An 18724-nucleotide genomic window follows, 5' to 3' on the forward strand; every position below is an offset into this window, starting at 1 on the left:
TTAAATTTGAAGTTTGGACCTCAATCTAAATTCAAACCATGTCTTTCTCAATAGTAATGTGACTTTAGACAAATATCTACTTTTTCATCCTCAATGTGGAGATGATACTCTCTACTACACAGGGTGATTGTTGATATTAAATTGGGTGGTGTATATGAAGTGCATAGTGACTAGTAAGTCTCCATACATGAAAGCTGCTACTTATTGTTGCTATTACTATTATTACTACCTGAAAACTACCAAGTTTTCAGCCAAAGGAACAAATCTGTACTGATGAAATTTCAGCTATCATTGACTTGGGCTAAGGGATCTATTCATAAAGGAAGAGGGTACTTTTGCTAGCGCCTATTGAAAGTGGGGTTTGGGGAGTGGATCTCCCCCTTGTAGGTTCTTGCCTCACAAAGTTTGAAGAATAAAATTCGTGGATTAAAAGGACTTGTTAGTAAAAGGGTGGAAATTTATTGCAAGCAAATACAGACTCCCATGTAGGGAAGAGTTCCCAAGGGGGTAACCAACTAAGCCCCTTTTTCTAAGGTTTATAATTGCTGTAGTTCTTTGTCTCTTCATGCTCCCTTCTAATTGGACCCTTTCCCCATTTTATGACCCTGTGTTTTTCTAATTGGTCACTCTTTTGCAGAATATCAGCTTCAAAGTCCAAAACCCATGTGGCACCCTCCTCTTTCTCTCCCCCTTATCTTGCAACATTCCTCTATCTCCTGTGAACTTATGTTTCCCTCTTTCCAGTATTTGTCAACATTTCTCTATTCTCTGTCAAAGTATGTCTTCCTCTCCCCTTATCCTGTGGCGCTTTTCTATTCTCTGTGAATGTATGCTTCTTGGTGGCTCCAAGCCCTCATCTATGCATTCTTCCCCCATAAACTCTCTTTATTCCCAAGATTCTCTAAACCTGCTTATTTTGTCCCTAAAATTCCTTTCACTGTGAAATCCTGTGATTGGCTGCCTCTTTTTGTTTTTGTTTTAAATCTGGGCCTCTCTCTGTTCCTTTTCTGTCTGCTGACTTGGCTTTGGTAGCACCTCTATAATACACCTACCTCTGCTGAGGCTTCTTTCCTGTCTTTCACCTAAGGAGACCAGTGAGACATCAATACAAGAAGCATTAACAATGCAAGTTAGTATCAGTACCAAAATGGTCCTTGGATATCACCCAGTGTTTTTGACTGATCGCTATCCCCATTCCTGCCCTAGAACAGATGAGGGGAACTAAAGTACAGGAAGGGCATAAGATATATCCAAGGTTATAGATTAAGTCAGTTGTAGTGCTAGGCCTGGAACGCAGTGTTCTTTATCCTATCCTTAATTTCATGTTGCAAAGACCAGTGCTTCAGATAATCTAGGCTATAAATCAGAGTTGTAAAGAGGATGCTGCAGACGAGAGTAGGGGCTGGCTAGAGTAGGTGGGGAAGGCTTCCTGGAAGAAATACAGTCAGCACTTGCTTCCTCTTGATAGTAAGCTGTAAATTTGTTTGCCCCTTGGTAAGCATTGCTCTGTTTCTATGTTGTTTTGTCTTTAGTAGTAAGCTGGTTGGAAGCAGGGACTGTATTATTGTTTATTTCCTCCAATATTCTCCCTTCCTTGCCACCAATATCTAAATTGCTCAGGTTCTGCCCGCCTGGTGTTGCTCAGTGGTTAAGTATTGACCCAGGAACCAAGAGGTCATTGGTTCAATTTCTGGTCAGGGCATACGCTAGGGTTGTGAGCTCAATCCCCAGTAGGGGGCATGCAGGAGGCAGCCGATCAATGATGTTCCTCTCTCATCAATGTTTCTATCTTTCTATTCCTCTTCCTTCCTCTTTCTTTCTAAAAATCAATAAAAAATATTTCAAATAAAATACATTGCTCAGGTTCTTAGCACCCAGATCCCTCTTCTGTGGTTGAGCAGAGACACTTGTCCGAGGCTCTGCTGAGCACAGTCCCAGACAACTAACTTGCCTCCTTTGATCCATCCTAGATCAATGTACGTGTGACCACCATGGATGCAGAACTGGAGTTTGCCATCCAGCCCAATACCACTGGCAAGCAGTTGTTTGACCAGGTAAGGGACGGACAGATCTGTTGCCCTTAAGTCTCTTTCACTTCTCTTAATTGCTCCCACTACAATGCCTGCTTCTTGGGAATTTCTTTTCCTACTCACTCCTCTAAGATGGATCAAGACAAAGGCTAACCCCAGCCTTAATAACAACAAAGGAGACAAAGTTTAACTTTGCCAACCTGCACCTTGGATGGCTCTGATTAATTCTATTCTTGTTCATGAACATGGCAGAATGGAGAAGCGAGTGGGGTATTATTCTGTGCTAGATGCTCTAAAAATGAAGGAAGAGGGTTTGGGGGGTACTGGGTGAAAAAGGTGAAGGGATAAAGTAGAAATTGGTAGTTACAAAATAGTTACAGGGATGTAAAGTACAGCATAGGAAATATAGTCAATAATATTGTAGTAACTATCTGTGGTGCCAGGTAAGTAGATGGGAACTTGAAATATCAAGGGAACATTTTGTAAAGTATATGATTGTCTAACCACTATGTCGTACAACTGAAACTAATGCAAAATAATATAGAATGTAATCTACAATTGAAAAATGAAATTAAGAAAATAAATATGTTAGCACACTCTGAAGAATGTAAGTGATCTCTTCTCCATTTTAATAATGAGGCTAAGAAATTAAATAACTTAATTGTATCCAGCTGGTATCTAGCTGGGATTTAAACTCCAGTCTTGTTGCTGCACCACATGGCTTCGGTCACATATTCATTGTTGTTTCCTTGTACACAGAAACTAACTTATTACTGCTGAGGTTGTATGCTCTATGTACATTTCCCTCAAAGGAATATTGGAACTTAGGACACTCTTGAAGATGATGAATGCAATAGGAAGGTGTTTCATCTCCTGTAGTTATGCCATGGAGATGATATTGATGTGGTTATTCCTGTTTCCAATCCAAGTGGTATCCCTTTGCTACAAATCATCATTATCAGAAGGAATGTACTATATAATAGCTAGTAGGGGGCCACAGAATCTTTCAACATTCAAAGACTCTCCAAGGGCCAAGGGAATGTCTCACCTGTGACCAGACTTTCAGGAGTGAAAATGTGGTCCCCTTTTCCAGTGGCTGGGATTCTTCTAGATAAGCTATTATTCCTTTTCCTCACCAGCTTCTGGTGAGGTGGAGGTCTGACATTGTCCAGGATGTTAGGACTATATATTACCTTGATGCATTTTCCAAGCACTCTTGCTTTTCTTTCTCCTTTGCCCACAGAGTCCCTCTATAGTCTGAGAACTTCCCTAGAGTTGGGAAGGGAAAGAAGAAAGACAAAATAGGTTATATTTATTTTATTTTAATTTTTTAAAATATATTTTATTGATTTTTTACAGAGAGGAAGAGAGAGGGATAGAGAGTTAGAAACATCGATGAGAGAGAAACATCAATCAGCTGCCTCCTGCACACCCCCCACTGGGGATATGCCTGCAACCAAGGCACATGCCCTTGACCGGAATCGAACCAGGGACCCTTGAGTCCGCAGGCCGACGCTCTATCCACTGAGCCAAACCGGTTTCGGCAAAATAGGTTATATTTAAAAGAGATGATTCTATTCCTATGAATATCTCTGAGTGGTGAGGGGAAAGACAAGGAGAGCAAGGTGATGGTAAGAGGCTGTTTCTATCAAGCTCTCCTTGTAAAAGGAAGGAAGGGATGGCTGGAAATCTGAGGAAAGCTTGGTTGGGCATGCCCCTCCAAGTCCCTGATGTCACATGGTAGACTGAAAAATTGTTGTTTATGATGAATACAGATGAGAGATAATGTTTGTTCAGGGCTTACTGTATGCCAGGTACTGTGACAGGCATTTTGTATACTATATCATTTGACTATCACAAAGCCCTTGAGTATAGAAATTAGTACTGGCCCCATTTTACAGATGAGGAAACAGAATCTTCATTTTCCTAGCTAAGACTTGTGGAAATTATTAAACCTCTTCTGGTTAGTATTTTCATCCCCCCCCCCACCCCCCAAAAAAGTTGGTCTAATACCTAACTAAAAGGCTTTTTGAGGTTATGAAAAGAGTATATTGTTTATATCTCACTTGTTAGCCAAAAACTTGTTATAGTGGTTTATGATGATACATAAAATTCAAAAGGATAAATTAGAAATAGCTGTGAATAACAATAAGGAAATACAAATAGGGAAGAGAGAGTGAGAGATGAAGGGAGAGACACATTAATTTGTTGTTGTCATTGGTTGATTCTTGTATGTGCCCTGACTGGGGATTGAACCTGCAATCTTGGTGTATCGGGATGATGCTCTAACCAGCTGAGCTAAACCAGCCAGGGTTAGCAGAGATGTAATAAATGATAACTCCCAAATGCCATGAAACTTCTTGTCTTGTTAATCACATAGATTTGGGGCTTGAAGATCCTCAGAGTATATAACTTTGAATTTAGCTGTAATTTGCTTCTTCTCTGGAGTTTGTTTTGTTTTGAATAGTGAAAGGTCATCATTAATATTTAATTTGTAAAATTACAAACTAGTCAGAGGAACATTTAAACACACATTTACTACAATTAAAGTAATATGCTGACATTCATGTAGCTCACAAGTGATTACAGTGCTAGTCTGGAATTACTGAATGCATTTTGATTATATTAAGGCTGGCTTTGCATTCTCCCCTTGTCTGAAGGTTTTCTATTGGAAAGCTTTTAAAGGAACAATCTGGTGTAATTGAAAGGGCACTGGATAGTAAGTTATAAATATTGGTCCCTAGGGCTGGCTGTACTGCTAGTTCCCCTGATACCTTACACAAACCTCTTCCTTCTTTGGGCCTCAGTTTACCCATCTGTACAATGTCTAATTGATCTCTCAAGTCTGGTTATCTTTCAAAAATTTATCTCCATCATTTGTTTCTGCATTTCATATCTTTCCCATTTCTAACCCACTGTTTGGAGTTCATATGGCCCTTTTATATAAAAAGGAGGGGAATGCCTCACTTGAGTATGATTAGCAGTTGGCATATGTGTGGGGGAGGAGAAGCTACCTGGAATGTGGGATATTTCTTCCTGGACAGGCTTCTTAGTGTCTCTGGAACAAAAGGGAGAAAGTGTCCATACACTAGAAGGCTGTTTGGACCTTTGCTTCAGAAAGCAATATCATTCTGAGCAGCTGCTATAGAGGGGAGAGTATCAGTTAGTGTGGATTTTATGGTGCAGTTGGGAACCAGAGGCTTCTTCAGACTTTACCCAAACATCTTCCCAGAGCCCTGGTTTTATACCCTACCCCTCTCAAGCCATTGCCTGCCCTCAACACTGGAGGCTTTGTTCATTTGCATTGGAGGGGGATAGATGTGGAGGGTGAGAAAGGCATAATTTAGAGCCTAAAGCAGGAAAATCCTTAAACAAAAAAGTTTATTAATTTCAGAAAGCCACAAGACCAGAAATTCTTTGTTTAATGTTGGTTTGGTTTGTGTACTGTGGGTGTGGTTCTGAGGGAAGCCCAGCTGGTAAGGAGCCCTGGCCAGATTGATATGCTACTTCTGAAAGCTACTACTTCCCAAAGAAAGCCTTTGAGAGACTTGAATCTTTCATACTGGTTGAGGAAAGGAAAGGCAGAAAGCCAAGAAGTTCATGACTTCCCATCTGGAAGATGAGTGATGTTTTGAGAAATATCACTTATTGAGCACCTACTATGAAGTAGCCCTGGCTAAGTGCTTTAATTCTCACATGATCTTTCCTAAGATAAGTGAAGAACACACCCTATGCCATTTAGTCTTTAAGTTGTAATATGGAGTTCCAAAAAATAAAGATTTGACCACAATATTTAAGCTTTTCCTCACCGCACTAATCTGCTTAGGGTAAATGAGGCTGTTTGGCTTGGAGAACAATCAAGAGAAGATGTATTCTCTTGTTGGGGTCTCTGAGAAGCTCTTGTAGGAAGGAGGGAGGCAGTCATTCTCTGAGATCAGAAGGAAACCCATAGGTAAAACTACAAGGAAACCCTGACTGGTGTGGCTCAGTTGGTTGGAGTATTGCCCCATACACCAAAATGTGGTGGGTTTGATTCCCTCAGGGTACATACCCAGGTTGCATTTTCAATTCCTGGTCAGGGCATGTGTGGGAGGCAACTGATTGAAGTTTCTCTCTTATCTATCTATCTATCTATCTATCTATCTATCTATCATCTATCATCTATCTATCTCCCTTCCTCTCTCTAAAATCTATTTAAAAAATCTTCCAGGAAAAAGATTTGAACTCAGAGAAGGAATTGAGCATATGACACTTTTGGGGCCAAGACAAGTCTAGGCAGGAATCCACAGAAGTATGTGTTCACAGGCTATTGGGGGTATAATCTCTTCCCACTAAATTGATGAGGTATAAGGGAGGAAGTTCATTCTGTCTGGCCTTTGAGACCTATCATTCAAGGAGGTCCTCCCTATGGAACTGGGTCTAGGAGGAAGGAGTTGGACTCCTTGGGAGGGTTGACAAAAGCTCTGGGGCCATCCTGAAACCAAGCAATTATCTAGCTGATGACCAGAGAGGAAGACAACTGGAGAGGAAGCACCATGTTGGTACCAGCAATAAATAACAGGCAATTATGGGAAGCCATAGCTTGAGGAGGCCTAAGGACTGCTGGGAAATGGAATTGAGGTTCATAGTTCCTCCACTTTACCTTTGTTTCTTCTTATGAATGTGCTCACAGGTAAGGAGGGGAGAGAGCATGTTTTATAACAACATTCTGTCACTTACCTCTATGTCTAAAGCCTAGAGTTCTTCAGATGGCTCTTGATTACCTAGGTGACATTAGGGGGCAGTGCTACCACCATGAATTCCACTTTGAGAAACCTCTGCTTGGCTCCTTCCCAGCCAGGGGCTCTAGCTCTAGCACTACTCTAACATTTTTTTTAAGAATGCAATTGTCTTTAAAAAAAATGTGTGTGTGTGTGTGTGTGTATATATATATATATATATATATATATATATATATATATATATATATATAAATTGGTTTCAGAGAGGAAGGGAAAGGGAGAGAGAGATAGAAACATCAATGATGAGAGAGAATCATTGATCTCGCCTTCTGCACATCCCCCTACCGGGGATCAAGCCTGCAACCTGGGCATGCACCCTCACTGGGAATCAAACCATGACCACCTGGTTCATAGATTGATGCTCAACCATGGAGCCACACCAGCTGGGCCTCTAGTCTAACTTTACCTGCCCTGCCCCCTTCCCTCAAGATTGTAAGCTCTTGAAAAAAGGTGAGATCTCAGAGCATCCATTCATTCATTTATTCATTGACTGACTCAATACTGACTGAAAGTCTAGTGTGTCTCAGGGAGGATCTCTAGACCCATCAAACACCATCTCTGCCCTTAAGGAAAGTAAATGCAACTCTGCCCCCACTTAGAATGAAGGAAACATCTTTGAAGCTCAGGTTGTATATAGAGATGGTGTATAGAGCATGGGATTTGGTGTTGGCCCTGGGTTCAAATTCTGTTCCTTATTTCAGTGATTTTCAACCTTTTTCATCTCATGGCACACATAAACTCATTACTAAAATTCTGCAGCACAGCAAAAAAACAAACAAACCACACACTATATTTTTTGCCAATCTGAGAAAAATAGGTAGTTTCTTGTTGTTTTGTTTTTAGATATATTTTTATTGATTTCAGGGAGGGAGAGAGAGGGAGATAGAATGATGAGAGAGAATCATTGACCAGCTTCCTCCTGCATGACACCTACTGGGGATTGAGCCCAAAACCCAGGCATGTGCCCTTGACCAGAATTGAACCCGGGATCCTTCAGTCCACAGGCCGATGCTCTATCCACTGAGCCAAACCAGCTAGGGCAAAAATAGGTATAGCTTTGAGTCATTCACACAGGATGGCATTGTTGTGTTGGCTGTTGTCATTTTTTTAATTTGACAATCTAAGGGAAAAGTGGTCAGTGCCCCTGACCAAATAGTCAGGTTTGCATATTTTAAAAATTCTTGCAGCACACTGGTTGAAAATTGCTGCTCTATTTAGCTGTATGAACTTGGATGGCTCATTTAACCTCTTAGGACTTTACTTTCCTCAGTAAAATGGTAATCACACTAATCTCAGAGATTTTTGTGGTTTATTTAATCCCCAAATAAGCAAAGTACCTTGTACATAGCAGGCATTCTAATGTTGGTTATTCTTATTAAGGGCTAAATAAGTAGGTGAAAATTGCCCTGGAAGTTCAGATAAGAGAGCCATGAAACCAGGTAGCTTTTCTGTCTCAGTAAAGTACTTAAGATTTGTGGACTCTACATTGAAGGCAGCAGCCCTTTCTTTTTTTTTTTTCCTTGCATTTTATTTTATAAAATAACGGATATCTATTATTGCAATTGTAATGTCTCCATCTTTTAGATGAGGAACTGAGGCTTAGAGAGGGGGGAAAATGGCCTGTTTAAGGTCAGATAGCTAGGAAGTAGTATAATGCCTTGAATCAAGCCACATACCATTTTGTTTCCCAGCATCTTTTGTCAGCTGTGTCATCTGTGACCTCCCTTTTCTTTGCCTGTTCCCATTGTGAGGAGAGGAAAGTTTGGTCCCTAAACTTAGAACTCTAGCCAAGTGTGTTTTGTGCTATAGAGTGGGTAGCCATTTGAGCACAGGCAGTGTGGAGTAGCATAAGTAGTAATGGCAGTAGCCCCTCCTGGACTTTACAGTTGTACATTGATTTGCTTTTAGGTGGGTGGCTGATGTAGCCGCTGCCAAGCCTGTAATGGGATCTCAATGGGCTTCAGGTGTTTGGGCATTGACGCAGTTTTGCAAGTAATTCCTCATACACTTTTCCTCTTGAAGCTTCAGCCTTGCTTTCTGACACTGTTCTGGGCTTCTGAAGTGGCTGATTCTGTCACTAATTTGTTTAATCAGATGCATTGGGTATGTAGGGAGGAGGTGCTCTAGGCTTCAGAATTGACCTTATCTCCCCTTTCCTCCACAGACCTCAGATATAGGCAACCTCCACATAAGAAAGAGAGGCAAAAGGGGGTTCTTTCTTACATCCAAATACTTCTGATAATTAGGGAAGATTTTCTCAGAGGCAAATCTCTCCCCCTCACTGGGTCCCAGTTTTCCAGTTTATTCTGCTTGAACCTTACAGTACACCAGAGTTTCTTTGAGGGATTTGTATTGTGGGGCTGAATATAATCCACAACCCATGTCTTACAAACTGAAACCCTACTCCCTACAGTATGTGTCAGAATCTAGGAGGTACACATGGCTGTGGGATGAATGGGATTTAGTATCTGGGAGCACCAATTTTACTTGTAGATGCTATCTATTTAGTTTTTAAAACATTATTTAAATAGTAGACTGTAAAATTTACAACAAATGATTAAGACTAAACCTGAGGCTTTAAAGAAATTCTGGCTTGCAGTCATCTACTTGTATCATCCCCTGCTTTGCTCCCTCCTTTTGGTCCCTGGGTATGTGTATCCTTTATTTGAATGCTGCTTAAGGCTTTATTGCATGGCATCTTTGAGAAATACTAGCTCAGGCCAGATGAGCTGGCAGACTGGGGTCAAAGGGAGCCAAGAAAGAATTTTTTTTTCCTCAGGGGTGGAGCCACTTCTCAGAGTAGAAGGATAGGATCCTAGTTACAGATATTATTCCTGGAATCAGGATCTAGATATGCTCTTCCACTAGAAAATGAGGTTTCTCTTTCCTCTGGAGTTGACATCTCACCTGAAAGCAAGCAAAGCTTGGCCTCATTTCCAAGTCTTGAGATTTCCTTATAGGCTGCAGTCCAAGGGTCATCTGTTTTATACTTTTGTTATTTTTTTTTAGCCTCAATTCTGATTTAAGACCATATTTCCTTCCCTTCCTCCCCTCCCACCCCCCGCACACACACACCTTACTACCTCACTTTGGGACTTCAGTAGGCTGAGAGACATTGCTCATCTCTTCAAGCGCTGGAGCCTAAAGAAGTAGAAAATGTTTATACATCTCATTTCTCAGTGTTCATAAGGGAAGACACTGCTTACAGAGATTAAAAATTCTCTACTGATTCTGAAATCTATTTTTATAGCACTTAATTATTACTTTGTCCAACTTTTCCTCAGAGATACTTGCAGATCCTGGAACTATTTTGGCACCCATAATCTGCCTCTCATCACACTTTTACCCATCTCACTAGTGAACCAGACAACCTGGTGCAAAAAGAGGCTAAAGAGTTCACTCCTGGGACCTCTGGGACTGGTTGTGTAGTCTGTACCTGCCGAACTCCCTTTTAATTCTGGGGTCTCTGAGCCTCTACAGTGGGGCTTTTGATACAGGCAAAGGCCAGTTGCTGTTCTACCAGCTCTGTTCCGAGTCTTCTCCCCCCACCTCACCCCCACCTAGTATCCTGGCCATATTTGTTGATCTTCAGCATCTTTGGTAGGTCTCTTTCTCTCCTGGGGCTGAATTGTTCCTTAGAACTTACTTCTCACTGATTGTATCTGGACACACTATTCTTCTGCAACCATGTGGAAAATAATTAGGATTGTTAATTGATCCCTATTATACCTAGGGTGAGATAAGAGGTGCTTTAAACAATCTTTCCTATCCACACACTCTCCCTCTATCCTCTGAACAAAAAAAAAGCCAATGTCACATTTCAACATGAACATTTTGTATTTTCCATCTAAAACCTGGTGGTAATTCTTATTGCTTATTGACTTAGACTCACCTTGCCATTGCATCCTGGAAGTCTTTTGATCTTGTCTTATACCCCTACCCCCAACTTATCTTTTCTAAACATGCTCCTAGTTACACAAGTCAGCAAGAGGTAAATGGGATTGTATTTCTTAGCCATTTATGAAAACCTAATCAATAGAATGATAAAGCTCAAGAGAAGAAAGAGCCCATTTAAGCAACACAACTTATTGTAGATGGGGAAGCAGGATCGATTGGGAAGATGAGGCTAGAGAAGGAAATGTGCTGCCTTGAGATCACACAGCAAAGTGGAGACAGAAGTGAGATTTTCAGGTTTTCTGACACCTGATTTAAGATATGAAAGGTAAGACGATCAACTTTCACTGCCCCAGTGAGCAGTGAAGGCTGATGACATGGGAATGTGACTTCTCTCCAAAGTGGTTGTTGACTGAGCCTGGTGGGAAAGCCGGAAACCATATCTATACACAGAGGTGGTCAAATTTCATTATCTGGCTAGGATATATGGATTAAAAGAGACAAAGTAGTTACTCACTAGAGAACCCTAGGGCTCTTAAGTTCCTGTGAGCCTTTGGCATTAAGAGAAAGCATAGTAGAGCCCAGCGGTGTTGCTCAGTGGTTGAGAGTCGACCTATGAACCAGGAGGTCAAGGTTCCATTCCCTGTTGGAGCACATGCCCAGGTTTCAGGCTTCATCCCCAGTAGGGGGCGTTCAGGAGGAGCTGATCAATGATTCTCTCTCATCATTGATGTTTCTATATCTCTCCCCTTCTCCCTTCTTCTCTAAAATCAATAAAAACATATATTTTTTTTAAAAGAGAAAGCATAGTAGAGTAGAATGGGTACATGTTTTGGAGTCATACACATCAGGATTCTAGTCTAGGCTCTACGGTTTTAGAAAGATTGCCTCTCTAAACCTTAGCTTCTTCATTTATAAAATGGAGATAATAGGCTTTTCAGTGGCATGTAATAGGTACTTAATACATGTGAGCTACTTTTTCCTTGGGGCCTCTGATGCTCTAGATTATAAGCTATGAGAGTGACTGGGGGACCTGTCTTTTGAGGCATAGTAGAAACTTTGTGGATACAGTGGAAGGGTATGTGTGTGTTTTGAGGGGAGATAGTGATTTATTCATGGGGAAGGACATCAGCAACACTGTGTCCTTGTTTCCTGTTTCTATCTCCAAGTAAGTTTCTTCATCTCACCCCTCTACTGCCTTCAACCCTCCCTCTGCCCTTGCAAAAGAGAGAGAGAGAGGGAGAGAGAGAGAGAGAGAGAGAGAGAGAGAGAGAGAGAGAGAGAGAGAAGACTGGCTGATGCCAGCAAGACCTCATTAGGATGTGGCTAGGCTTCATTACCTTCACCCCCAGTGATAGACATGCTGGTGTGCAGCTGCCTGCCAGAACCATTAACATGCTAATGTCAGGGACTTGAAAACATATCCCACCTGTCTTCTCCTAGTTCACTTCCCTTTCCTTCCCACTGCTCAGCCAAGAGGCCCAGAACATCAGGGGACTCCTCAGCTACTATACTGAGGTACTCACCCTGTTTCCACCCTCATTCCCACTGTGAGAATGGTAATGTAAATTGTGGCTGGGCTCTAATCAGGGCTGTAAAGAAGCATCTCAGCTCCCAGACACATCACAGCTTTGGGTGTATAGCTATCACAGTCCCTGCTTTGTCTCCTCAAGCATTCTTTCTTAGTGCATTGTAAATAAGACTCAGTCTGAAGGGTGTGGGCATTATTCCTAGTTGCTAAGGATAAAAGAGCAACTCTGGGGAATAAGATGCAGGAGTTAAGCCAACAATCTCTACCTTCAGTTTTTAATCCATCATGGGAGTGGAAAGCTGCATGGCGTAATAGAGGGAGGGAAGTAAAAGAAAGCACTAGATTTGAATAGGTTTGGAGTCAAACAGACCTGACTCTACTACTGACTAACTGAAACTTTACTTTTCTGAACTTTACTTTCACTATTTGTAAAATGGGCCTAATTATAATTATATGAGAGAGCTCTTGGGAAAATTAAAGGGGATGATATATATATAAAGTTATTGGGGTGTGGTAGTGCTTATAATAGATCCATTCCCTACCTCAGAAACACTTTGGGCAAATAGATGCTAACCTCACTTCTTGACTGTTGTTCAAGTGTATTTTCCTGCCAGAGCCTGGGTACCTTATATTCTCTAAGGTTAGGGACCAAATGAGCTCCACTTTTGTGTCCTCTGTGTCTGGTACAGACTAGGCATTCAATCAGTGGTTGTTTGTGTTTTCTCTTCCAGGTGGTGAAAACTATTGGCCTGAGGGAAGTTTGGTTCTTTGGTCTGCAATACCAGGACACTAAGGGTTTCTCCACTTGGCTGAAACTCAATAAGAAGGTAACTGCTTACCCCACTCTTGGGTTTGGAATTCATTCCTTTCCAGATCTTGCTCAAGGGATGGTAACATATGCTAGCTGGCAAATCCAGAATACCTAGATCTGTGTTTTCCACTGGGAAGTCTGTTGACTATAGGATCAGAATAAAGGCAGAAGATTCAGCCAATGTAATCTTGTTCTGTTCCCACTATAATTTCTCATAGCAAGAATGGCCAGGGTCCAAGGAAGAAGGTATCTTTCCCTTCCTACTGGACGCTCTGTCTTGAATTTTGACTTGTTTCTAGACCTTAATCATTAGTGGTTCTTCAGGAGGAGATTGGTATCTTTTTGTTTTTGTTTTCAAAGTCAAGGGGTTTAGGAATTTGTTAAAAAGAGAGTCATATACTCTTGAACTGGAATCTCAAAGGTCTCATAACCTATCTTGTCTTTTTTCCAACCTGTCAACTGATGCCTTAACTCCATATAGATGTTCTTTCTTCATTTTCTATCTCAATTGTTCTCCAAATGGGATGATCTGCTCTCTACTTTTAAGTAGCATCTCTGCAGGAACATGGCAGTTCTTCAACTCAATATCCTCAGTCTGCCTTTATCCTTGGAGGTCTCCATTCTGTCCTGTGACTTGTTTGTCTAATTGTATCTAGGACAGTGATGGGCAACCTTTTGAGCTTGGTGTGTCAAACTTCGCCAAAAAACTGAGCATAACTCAGGTAGTGTGTCACTTTGAGGAAAAAACTAACTCCAAGACTCTAGTCGCAAATGTTTCATCCTCAGGAGCAGCAAATGTTTCATCCTTGGCTTGTGGCCGCGTGTCATCAGAAATGGCTATGCGTGTCAGTGCTGACACGCGTGTCATAGGTTCGCCATCACTGATCTAGGAGATAGGTGCCTCAACTTTTGGCTGGCAGTGTTTTGTTTTCCCAAAAAGTGGAGACTTTCGCTGGACAATTGTAGAACACTTGGGAGCCAATTTCAGTCTTTAAAAGGCAACCTAATGTGTTCTCTTACCTAGCCAACTCCCAGGCCTTATTCATGCATCCTGGTCTTTAGTTTGCTAATTTATGGAGTTGGGAGAGCTTTAAAAGAGGTGCTTTCTTAGGTATCCCCTTAGAATTTGCATACAGTTGGATATATTGTCAGATGATGGTGGCTTTGGGGCTTATGACCATCTTTTTAAAAAATAATTCTTTATTGTTGAAAGTATGTCCCCTCTTTTCCCCCATTGACCCCTTCCAGCCCGCCCCCATCCCCCCTTGACCATCTTTATTTCAGGTACCAATCCCCATCAGAAAGCAATTGTGGACATGGGATTGTGTCCCCAATGAAAATAATGTGTCTCTTTTCTGAATTAACAGGAGAGTTTCCCTCTGGCTCTTTGGGATTACCCAAATTTATGGCCTTTCAGTGTCTTCTCCCCACCCTACAGCCACTCCAGTCTCTTTTTTGAGAATCCATAACTTCTTGCTGCTCCCAGGTGACTGCTCAGGATGTGCGGAAGGAAAGCCCCCTGCTCTTTAAGTTCCGGGCCAAGTTCTACCCTGAGGATGTATCTGAAGAACTGATCCAGGATATCACACAGCGCCTGTTCTTCCTGCAAGTAAAGGAGGGCATTCTCAATGATGATATTTACTGCCCACCTGAGACTGCCGTGCTGCTGGCCTCCTATGCTGTCCAATCCAAGTATGGTGACTTCAATAAAGAAGTTCACAAGTCTGGTTACTTGGCAGGGGACAAGTTGCTTCCACAGAGGTAAGGTTGTGTCTGGCTATCTGCCCTGGCCAGAGGGCCTGTGGCCTAAGGCTGACCAATTCCTATTGCACAGGGGCTGTCAGATCTGTTCCTCCCAACTAGGGTCTATCTGAAGACCATGACATTATGGTAGTCAGAGAGAGACATTTGCATATAGCACCATACCCTGTTGTTGTGTCTTGGGCTCTCAAAATAAAAAGCTCCCCCTACTCCATTTGCCTGATTATAGAACTTCATTACCCTGGAAACTGGTTCTTTTATTGAGAACCAGAGATGGATTGATTTTCTATTGTCCCTGGTTCCATTTTTCTCAATCCTTTTCACTGATTTAAACCTCTTATATCAGGTTCATAGAGGGAGAGAGAGAGAACTATGCAAGCCAGGGATATGGTAGCTCAAACAGTCTTTTAATATTGATAACCAGTGTCCAGAGCTTTTTGCTTTTATAAACTTCAAAGTTGAATGATCTAAAAATTCATTATGTTTGTTTTAGCATCACAACAATACACAAAATAAGTAAGGTAGGCATTATCCTTATTTCCTTGTTAAGGAAATAGAGGTGCAAAGGTACTTGCTCAGACTTGCTCAATATCTCACAGCTCATTTGAGGCAGAGCTGGACCTGGAATCTTAGTCTCTTGATTTTTAAACCCTGGATTTTCTCCCCACTGTATTCAATAACCATTTTCATAGGCTTTTTTGGATTGGAAGGAAGACTCCACCTGTGTGCTCAGCGACTCCATGAGTCGCTGCCATGATGTTGGAGGTGGTATGTTTGAAACAAACCTTGTTTATGATCTAGTAGATCTGAGAGGTTGAGCCTGTTAGTTTTTTTTTCAAAGCCATTTGGGCTCAGTTCTCTGTTCTAAAGCCACAGACTGTAATTTCATCCGTGAGCAATATTCTCACAAACACACTATTGGTTCCACAAGGATCTAGAAGAGAGTGTGCATGCCTCTGTGAGGCCCATCCCTACTTTTAGCCCCATAAACCAGCACAGACTCTTGATACATTACTGCTCTGCTTGGGGACCACAGCACATTATTGGATTTTCTGTTAAAGGTATGAAGGAAAGTGTTCCAATTGTTTTTTCTTGGTCGTTCATTCTCGTATCTTTTCTACCTTTCAGGCAGTTCCTTATGTCTAATTAATACCTCCTGCTATAATTTCAGTCTTCCAGTGTGACCTCAGTTTGCTGACACTACAACCCCTTTGTATCAAACCCTTAGAGAGATAAGTGGGCTTTCCTTAACACCTGTAATTTGGGCTTTGTGCTTTAAACTACTCAATACCCATCTTCTTTCCAGGGTCCTGGAACAACACAAGCTCAACAAGGACCAGTGGGAAGAACGGATCCAGGTGTGGCATGAAGAACATCGGGGCATGCTCAGGTAAGCCTGACCTAGCAACTGTGAGCTTCCACTGCCCCTGCAGGGAGAATGGCTCTGGGGGCATAAGAGGCAGAGAACTGGGGGAACACAGGAGGATGTTGTGGGGAGAGAGAGAGAGAGAGAGAGAGGAAATTGAGAGAGAAATACAGTATACAGGGTTATTTAGAAATAGAAGGCTAATCAGAACCAGTATAAAGCTATAGTATAAAGTTATATTATTTTGTGAACGATAGCAACTGATAGCCCAAGTAGTTTTGACCATAACGAAATGGAGGGGCCCTTGGAGTCCTTAGGGAGCATGTGGGCCACCAGGGGCTCCTCCCCAAGAAAGCAACAAAATGAGCTCTTTCATGGCAAACCACTTGGAGGCTCTAGTTGAGGAACAAATTTTGTTGTTTTGCCAACAGCATTCCATCTGGGCTCTGCTAAGAACATGCCTGTAAAAGAGGCTTCTATGGCAGCTAACATGCTAGGAAATAGCAAGGTTCAGCCTACCCTTATTTCCATTGGGAACTTCAGACCTCAGGCTTCATGTTGTGCTCTGTTTACCATCATCTGCTTACCTTCCATCCCCTTTTGCATCCCTATTGGCAAGATACTTGTCAAAAATGCAGAGCAGATAGGCTTTCTCTCTTCCTAGGCCTGATTCACAGGCTTCCCTCTGTAACCTCCCACTCTGTTGTTTAGGGAGGATGCTGTCCTGGAGTATCTGAAGATTGCCCAGGACCTGGAGATGTATGGTGTGAACTACTTCAGCATCAAAAACAAGAAAGGCTCAGAACTGTGGCTGGGAGTGGATGCTCTGGGTCTCAACATCTATGAGCAGAATGACAGGTATATCTCAGAAGTCTCTTAGATTATTTGGGCCACTCTGGCACTTAGCGATTACCAGAGAGTAAGACTGTATCTCCTAGGTCCTACCTCGATAGTTCTTTTTCTACCTAGTTTAGACCAGCCCAGTTATTTGCATAACCTCCCTCGGGCCTTTAAATCTTGCATTGACTAGACTTGCACTATCTACTATGAATACATGTGGCTACTGAGCATTTGAAATGTGGTTACTCTGAATTGAGATGTGCTATAAGCATAAACTACACACCAGACTTTGAAAACTTGGTATCAAAAGCAGAATGTAAAATGTCTCATTAATATTTTTTTGAAATATTGCTTTGCATTTGTAAATGATAGTATTTTTGATATACTGAGTTAAATGAACTATTATAACAGTTAATTTCACTGGTTTATTTTTACCTATTTTTAACTGGCTACTAGAACATGTGGCTCTTATTATATTTCTGTTGGACAACACTGGCCTAGAACCTACCTTGTCAGGATTTATAATTAATCCAACCCTTGTATAATGAGTAAGTGCCTTTTGGCCTATAAACTCTCTCTCTACAACCTTCTCTCATTTGCTTATTTTTTCCCCTTTGGTCTGCTCTTGGTGAGGATGCAGATCAATAGATTATTGTTCCATGTAACTTCTGAATCTTGGATCTCATTATTTACTTTCTCCCCAACTTTTACAATCTGGATGGAAGAGTCCCAATTAAATAGGAGAGGAGGTTCTATTACAATGTCCATGTCACACAAAACATATAATAAAACAAATCTGAGAGATTGGGACAAAGAGTAATATGTTGGGAGGTCCTTTGTGCAGCCTCAATGCTGACAAACTGACCTGGTGGCATGTCATAACACTAGCTGAGCAGGCAATGAATCTACCTCCTGAAAGGAGAAGTTGGCAAGGCACCAACCCTCTATGTCCTTCTTGTTTTGCCCTTGTCCTGATGTTCTTGGTCTCCATTTCTACAGACTGACTCCCAAGATAGGCTTCCCTTGGAGTGAAATCAGGAACATCTCTTTCAATGACAAGAAATTTGTCATCAAGCCCATTGACAAAAAAGCCCCGGTAAGTGATTCCTCCAACTGGCCAAAACACGTACTTGCCAAGGGATAATGCTAGAAGTAATCATGTAATTATAGTTTCCTCTCCCTTTTCTGGTGTGTGTGTGTGTGTATGTGTGTGTACAGGAGGCACAAAAGGAGGTTGGTGATGGGAAGGGATGTTGATGCCAAGAAATGGTTAGGAGGCATCCTGTGCCTTGGGCCATCCTGCTACCTATGTTTCAGGAGAAACATGAGTGGAGAGCCATAGGCAGTCTAAATGCTGCCTCTTAGACACTGTCTTCTGCTGCCCTGGGGCTCAGGGTGGAAACAAAGAGTATATTCTATCTTATATTTTAAAGCCTCTAGGCCACAGAAAGTGGAAACTGTTCATATATAGGTGGCAAAAGTGGGTTTACAGTTGTTCATATGAAAAATAATACAATAATTAATAAAAATTCAAGAATAAACTTTGTTTTGAGTACTCACAACTATAAACCTACTTTTGCCCCACACTATGCTTGATTTATCTTTAATTGTGGAGAAAGGACAGAGCCAGGAGAAGTACAGATCCAAAGATGATCCTCCAAACTTGCTTTTTGGTATAACTTTGCTGATGTCCTCTCAAGACTTCTCTCC

At 41.6% G+C, this 18724-nt stretch overlaps 1 protein-coding gene across 1 annotated transcript in view; it reads left to right on the plus strand.

Annotated features, from left to right (window-relative positions):
• MSN (moesin) overlaps nucleotides 1-18724 on the plus strand; it is an 88472-nt gene that overhangs the window by 55489 nt on the left and 14259 nt on the right. Inside the window, exons 2-7 of the mRNA XM_008159488.3 lie at nucleotides 1971-2054; nucleotides 12968-13063; nucleotides 14534-14808; nucleotides 16115-16198; nucleotides 16886-17032; nucleotides 18014-18110. Coding sequence (XP_008157710.1) covers nucleotides 1971-2054; nucleotides 12968-13063; nucleotides 14534-14808; nucleotides 16115-16198; nucleotides 16886-17032; nucleotides 18014-18110 — 783 coding nt within the window. The remainder of the gene's footprint in view (nucleotides 1-1970; nucleotides 2055-12967; nucleotides 13064-14533; nucleotides 14809-16114; nucleotides 16199-16885; nucleotides 17033-18013; nucleotides 18111-18724) is intronic.

Source organism: Eptesicus fuscus, chromosome 1 (genome assembly GCF_027574615.1).
Source record: "Eptesicus fuscus isolate TK198812 chromosome 1, DD_ASM_mEF_20220401, whole genome shotgun sequence".
Taxonomy (NCBI): Eukaryota; Metazoa; Chordata; class Mammalia; order Chiroptera; family Vespertilionidae; genus Eptesicus; species Eptesicus fuscus.